Source organism: Borostomias antarcticus (genome assembly GCF_949987555.1).
Source record: "Borostomias antarcticus genome assembly, chromosome: 25".
Classification (NCBI taxonomy): Eukaryota; Metazoa; Chordata; class Actinopteri; order Stomiiformes; family Stomiidae; genus Borostomias; species Borostomias antarcticus.
The window spans coordinates 1,398,839-1,406,338 of record NC_140258.1 but is presented as its reverse complement, the minus strand read 5'-3'; the positions used below and the strand labels follow the sequence as shown (position 1 = coordinate 1,406,338).

The following is a 7,500-nucleotide window of genomic DNA, read 5'->3' as shown; positions in this document are numbered from 1 at the left end:
CGCCGTCTGCTGTTTCGTCACCACCTCCGTGGTCATCTCCGTGGTCCATGAGAGGGTCCCGGCCAAGGAGCACACGCCCCCGCTCCCGGACAAGTTCTTTGACCTGTTTGACCGGGTGGAGTGGGCCTTTTCCATCTGCGAGATCAACGGCATGCTGCTGGTGGGACTGTGGCTGCTGCAGTGGACCCTGCTCAAGTACCGGTGAGTTTGACTGAGATCATACAGAACTACACACCTGATGGCAGAGTAGACATACTAGAACTACACACCTGCCCCAGACTGCTAGAGTAGAACTACTCACCTGCCCCAGACTGCTAGAGTAGACATACTAGAACTACTCACCTGCCCCAGACTGCTAGAGTAGACATACTAGAACTACACACCTGCCCCAGACTGCTAGAGTAGACATACTAGAACTACACACCTGCCCCAGACTACTAGAGTAGACATACTAGAACTACTCACCTGCCCCAGACTGCTAGAGTAGACATACTAGAACTACTCACCTGCCCCAGACTGCTAGAGTAGAACTACTCACCTGCCCCAGACTGCTAGAGTAGACATACTAGAACTACACACCTGCCCCAGACTACTAGAGTAGAACTACACACCTGCCCCAGACTGCTAGAGTAGAACTACACACCTGCCCCAGACTGCTAGAGTAGAACTACACACCTGCCCCAGACTGCTAGAGTAGAACTACACACCTGCCCCAGACTACTAGAGTACACATACTAGAACTACACACCTGCCCCAGACTACTAGAGTAGACATACTAGAACTACACACCTGCCCCAGACTGCTAGAGTAGAACTACACACCTGCCCCAGACTACTAGAGTAGAACTACACACCTGCCCCAGACTACTAGAGTACACATACTAGAACTACACACCTGCCCCAGACTACTAGAGTAGACATACTAGAACTACACACCTGCCCCAGACTACTAGAGTAGAACTACTCACCTGCCCCAGACTGCTAGAGTACACATACTAGAACTACTCACCTGCCCCAGACTACTAGAGTAGAACTACTCACCTGCCCCAGACTGCTAGAGTACACATACTAGAACTACTCACCTGCCCCAGACTACTAGAGTAGAACTACTCACCTGCCCCAGACTGCTAGAGTAGACATACTAGAACTACACACCTGCCCCAGACTGCTAGAGTAGACATACTAGAACTACACACCTGCCCCAGACTGCTAGAGTAGAACTACACACCTGCCCCAGACTGCTAGAGTAGACATACTAGAACTACTCACCTGCCCCAGACTACTAGAGTAGACATACTAGAACTACACACCTGCCCCAGACTGCTAGAGTAGAACTACTCACCTGCCCTAGACTGCTAGAGTAGACATACTAGAACTACACACCTGCCCCAGACTGCTAGAGTAGACATACTAGAACTACTCACCTGCCCCAGACTGCTAGAGTAGACATACTAGAACTACTCACCTGCCCTAGACTGCTAGAGTAGACATACTAGAACTACACACCTGCCCCAGACTACTAGAGTAGACATACTAGAACTACTCACCTGCCCCAGACTGCTAGAGTAGACATACTAGAACTACACACCTGCCCCAGACTGCTAGAGTAGACATACTAGAACTACTCACCTGCCCCAGACTACTAGAGTAGACATACTAGAACTACTCACCTGCCCCAGACTACTAGAGTAGAACTACTCACCTGCCCCAGACTGCTAGAGTAGAACTACACACCTGCCCCAGACTGCTAGAGTAGACATACTAGAACTACTCACCTGCCCCAGACTGCTAGAGTAGACATACTAGAACTACTCACCTGCCCCAGACTACTAGAGTAGACATACTAGAACTACTCACCTGCCCCAGACTGCTAGAGTAGAACTACTCACCTGCCCCAGACTGCTAGAGTAGACATACTAGAACTACTCACCTGCCCCAGACTACTAGAGTAGAACTACTCACCTGCCCCAGACTGCTAGAGTAGAACTACTCACCTGCCCCAGACTGCTAGAGTAGACATACTAGAACTACTCACCTGCCCCAGACTGCTAGAGTAGAACTACTCACCTGCCCCAGACTGCTAGAGTAGACATACTAGAACTACTCACCTGCCCCAGACTACTAGAGTAGAACTACTCACCTGCCCCAGACTGCTAGAGTAGAACTACTCACCTGCCCCAGACTGCTAGAGTAGACATACTAGAACTACACACCTGCCCCAGACTACTAGAGTAGACATACTAGAACTACTCACCTGCCCCAGACTGCTAGAGTAGAACTACTCACCTGCCCCAGACTGCTAGAGTAGACATACTAGAACTACTCACCTGCCCCAGACTACTAGAGTAGACATACTAGAACTACACACCTGCCCCAGACTGCTAGAGTAGAACTACACACCTGCCCCAGACTACTAGAGTAGACATACTAGAACTACTCACCTGCCCTAGACTGCTAGAGTAGAACTACTCACCTGCCCCAGACTGCTAGAGTACACATACTAGAACTACTCACCTGCCCCAGACTGATAGAGTAGACATACTAGAACTACTCACCTGCCCCAGACTACTAGAGTAGAACTACACACCTGCCCCAGACTGCTAGAGTAGACATACTAGAACTACTCACCTGCCCCAGACTACTAGAGTAGAACTACTCACCTGCCCCAGACTGCTAGAGTAGACATACTAGAACTACTCACCTGCCCTAGACTGCTAGAGTAGAACTACTCACCTGCCCCAGACTGATGGAGTAGACATACTAGAACTACTCACCTGCCCCAGACTACTAGAGTAGAACTACTCACCTGCCCCAGACTGCTAGAGTAGACATACTAGAACTACACACCTGCCCCAGACTACTAGAGTAGAACTACTCACCTGCCCCAGACTACTAGAGTAGACATACTAGAACTACACACCTGCCCCAGACTGCTAGAGTAGAACTACTCACCTGCCCCAGACTACTAGAGTAGAACTACTCACCTGCCCCAGACTACTAGAGTAGAACTACTCACCTGCCCCAGACTACTAGAGTAGACATACTAGAACTACTCACCTGCCCCAGACTACTAGAGTAGAACTACTCACCTGCCCCAGACTACTAGAGTAGACATACTAGAACTACTCACCTGCCCCAGACTACTAGAGTAGACATACTAGAACTACACACCTGCCCCAGACTACTAGAGTAGACATACTAGAACTACTCACCTGCCCCAGACTGCTAGAGTAGACATACTAGAACTACTCACCTGCCCCAGACTACTAGAGTAGACATACTAGAACTACTCACCTGCCCTAGACTACTAGGGTAGACATACTAGAACTACTCACCTGCCCTAGACTACTAGAGTAGACATACTAGAACTACACACCTGCCCCAGACTACTAGAGTAGACATACTAGAACTACTCACCTGCCCCAGACTACTAGAGTAGAACTACTCACCTGCCCCAGACTACTAGAGTAGACATACTAGAACTACTCACCTGCCCCAGACTGCTAGAGTAGACATACTAGAACTACTCACCTGCCCCAGACTACTAGAGTAGAACTACACACCTGCCCCAGACTGCTAGAGTAGACATACTAGAACTACACACCTGCCCCAGACTACTAGAGTAGACATACTAGAACTACTCACCTGCCCCAGACTGCTAGAGTAGACATACTAGAACTACACACCTGCCCCAGACTGCTAGAGTAGAACTACACACCTGCCCCAGACTGCTAGAGTAGAACTACACACCTGCCCCAGACTACTAGAGTAGACATACTAGAACTACTCACCTGCCCTAGACTGATAGAGTAGAACTACTCACCTGCCCCAGACTGCTAGAGTAGACATACTAGAACTACTCACCTGCCCCAGACTGATAGAGTAGAACTACTCACCTGCCCCAGACTACTAGAGTAGACATACTAGAACTACTCACCTGCCCTAGACTGATAGAGTAGACATACTAGAACTACTCACCTGCCCCAGACTACTAGAGTAGACATACTAGAACTACACACCTGCCCCAGACTGATAGAGTAGACATACTAGAACTACTCACCTGCCCCAGACTACTAGAGTAGAACTACTCACCTGCCCCAGACTGCTAGAGTAGACATACTAGAACTACACACCTGCCCCAGACTACTAGAGTAGAACTACTCACCTGCCCCAGACTGCTAGAGTAGACATACTAGAACTACTCACCTGCCCCAGACTACTAGAGTAGAACTACTCACCTGCCCCAGACTGCTAGAGTAGACATACTAGAACTACTCACCTGCCCCAGACTACTAGAGTAGAACTACTCACCTGCCCCAGACTGCTAGAGTAGACATACTAGAACTACTCACCTGCCCCAGACTACTAGAGTAGACATACTAGAACTACTCACCTGCCCCAGACTGCTAGAGTAGACATACTAGAACTACACACCTGCCCCAGACTGCTAGAGTAGACATACTAGAACTACACACCTGCCCCAGACTACTAGAGTAGACATACTAGAACTACTCACCTGCCCCAGACTACTAGAGTAGACATACTAGAACTACTCACCTGCCCCAGACTACTAGAGTAGAACTACTCACCTGCCCCAGACTGCTAGAGTAGACATACTAGAACTACTCACCTGCCCCAGACTGCTAGAGTAGACATACTAGAACTACACACCTGCCCTAGACTACTAGAGTAGACATACTAGAACTACTCACCTGCCCCAGACTGCTAGAGTAGACATACTAGAACTACTCACCTGCCCCAGACTGCTAGAGTAGACATACTAGAACTACTCACCTGCCCCAGACTACTAGAGTAGAACTACACACCTGCCCCAGACTACTAGAGTAGACATACTAGAACTACTCACCTGCCCCAGACTACTAGAGTAGAACTACTCACCTGCCCCAGACTGATAGAGTAGACATACTAGAACTACTCACCTGCCCCAGACTGCTAGAGTAGAACTACTCACCTGCCCCAGACTGCTAGAGTAGACATACTAGAACTACTCACCTGCCCCAGACTGCTAGAGTAGAACTACTCACCTGCCCCAGACTACTAGAGTAGAACTACTCACCTGCCCCAGACTGCTAGAGTAGACATACTAGAACTACTCACCTGCCCCAGACTACTAGAGTAGAACTACTCACCTGCCCCAGACTACTAGAGTAGACATACTAGAACTACTCACCTGCCCCAGACTACTAGAGTAGAACTACTCACCTGCCCCAGACTACTAGAGTAGACATACTAGAACTACTCACCTGCCCCAGACTACTAGAGTAGAACTACTCACCTGCCCCAGACTACTAGAGTAGACATACTAGAACTACTCACCTGCCCCAGACTGCTAGAGTAGACATACTAGAACTACTCACCTGCCCCAGACTGCTAGAGTAGAACTACTCACCTGCCCCAGACTACTAGAGTAGAACTACTCACCTGCCCCAGACTGCTAGAGTAGACATACTAGAACTACTCACCTGCCCCAGACTACTAGAGTAGAACTACTCACCTGCCCCAGACTACTAGAGTAGACATACTAGAACTACTCACCTGCCCCAGACTACTAGAGTAGAACTACTCACCTGCCCCAGACTACTAGAGTAGACATACTAGAACTACTCACCTGCCCTAGACTGATAGAGTAGACATACTAGAACTCTTTCAGCTGTTAGAATATGAATGTCAGTTGTAAGCCGTGATGAGATCCAAAGACAAATTTCCAATCACGGCTAGACAATAAAAGTTTACGTATATAAAAACCTATAAAACGTACTCTTACTGTAAATCAGTATCCTCTCTCTCTCTCTCTCTCTCTCTCTCTCTCTGTCCAGATCAATCATTGGGCGTCGGTTCTTCTTCATCGTGGGCACCCTCTACCTGTACAGATGTGTCACCATGTACATCACCACCCTACCTGTTCCAGGGATGCACTTCAAATGCTCTCCGAAGGTAAGGACACCAGCTCCTCACTCTGGTGTGGAGGATCTTCTCCTACCTGAACGTCTGCCTCTTCCCCGTCTGGTCTGACTCTGGTTCCCCGTCAGGACCCATCTCCTAAAGGACGCCTGCACACATCTACACCGTCCACTTTGTAAAACTTCAGTTATTTGCAAGCTGTTTGGGCATCAGGCCAAGTTCCTTTTTAAGCCAGAGGAAGAGGAGGTGGAATCAATGAACACACCACTTATCAGAGATGATTCACATGGTTGCATATGGGTGTGTATAAACCCTGCCTGTGTGTAGCCCCAGGCCAGGGTGATACATCTGTGTTCAATCTCGGGTTCTTTGACTTGCCAACACACGTGACCACCTCCCATAGACACACCAGCTAAGCCACCGAAAAGCTAGCGACACGATGCGGGGGTGGGCAGTATTTATACTGAGGAGTGACTTTCACCAATTCAACTGCCTCTCTGCTGGCACGGGTTTGAAACCATGTTTTATTTCAACCAGCACAGACGCTGCCCCCGTGCAGAAAGGCTTCTCTGAGAGAAGCACGTGTGTCGCTTTCCGGCTTGGCTCCACTGCGTCCATCAGCATCGACCATCAGACGCTAATTTATACTTTGTGAGCCGTGAGCCACATTTTTTGGCTCATGGCTCACGGCTCATAGCTCTGTGCATTTATACTCAATGAGCCGTGTCCTGCTGGGTCCATGTCCAAAGACTACAAAGTAACACAATCAGGTTATGTTGTTACCAAACAAGAAAATGTTTCTCATCTCCTAGCAACACAGAACGCTTCGTCTCTCCAGGCCAGTCAACCAATCAAATATGAGCGACATATAAAGACGCGGCGTGAGCCGCTAGGAATTTGAGGTGTTACGAGTCAAGCGGCTCACAGCCTGCGAGACGTTCCAAATGACATCAATGAGCCACAAATGTGGCTCACGGCTCACAAAGTATAAATTAGGCTTAAGAGGTTGATTTTTGACGGTTGACGCTGGCGGTTGACGCTGACGGACGCAGTGGAGCCAAGGCACGCCTCCGACCCATCCTGCATGCTGTGCTACTACCAAGCCTATCTTTGATGAAGCTGTTATGAGGGTGATGTAACACGCTCAGACTGTGTGTGTGTGTGTGTGTGTGTTGAAGGTGATGTAACACGCTCAGACTGTGTGTGTGTGTGTGTGTGTTGAGGGTGATGTAACACGCTCAGACTGTGTGTGTGTGTGTGTTGAGGGTGATGTAACACGCTCAGACTGTGTGTGTGTGTGTGTTTAGGGTGATGTAACACGCTCAGACTGTGTGTGTGTGTGTGTGTGTTGAGGGTGATGTAACAAGCTCAGACTGTGTGTGTGTGTGTGTGTGTGTTGAGGGTGATGTAACACGCTCAGACTGTGTGTGTGTGTGTGTTGAGGGTGATGTAACAAGCTCAGACTGTGTGTGTGTGTGTGTGTGTGTTGAGGGTGATGTAACACGCTCAGACTGTGTGTGTGTGTGTGTTGAGGGTGATGTAACACGCTCAGACTGTGTGTGTGTGTGTGTGTGTGTGT

At 49.0% G+C, this 7,500-nt stretch overlaps 1 protein-coding gene across 2 annotated transcripts in view; it reads left to right on the top strand.

The window, feature by feature from the left end:
* sgms1a (sphingomyelin synthase 1a) overlaps positions 1–7,500 on the top strand; it is a 35,701-nt gene that overhangs the window by 23,098 nt on the left and 5,103 nt on the right. For both annotated transcript variants that reach the window (XR_014631030.1, XM_084458834.1), the window contains exons 2-3: positions 1–201; positions 5,837–5,954. The exon at positions 1–201 is cut by the window's left edge and continues 671 nt beyond it. Coding sequence is in view for 1 of the 2 variants with exons in the window: in XM_084458834.1 (XP_084314960.1) it covers positions 1–201; positions 5,837–5,954 (319 nt within the window). In the remaining variant the exon portion in view is untranslated. The remainder of the gene's footprint in view (positions 202–5,836; positions 5,955–7,500) is intronic.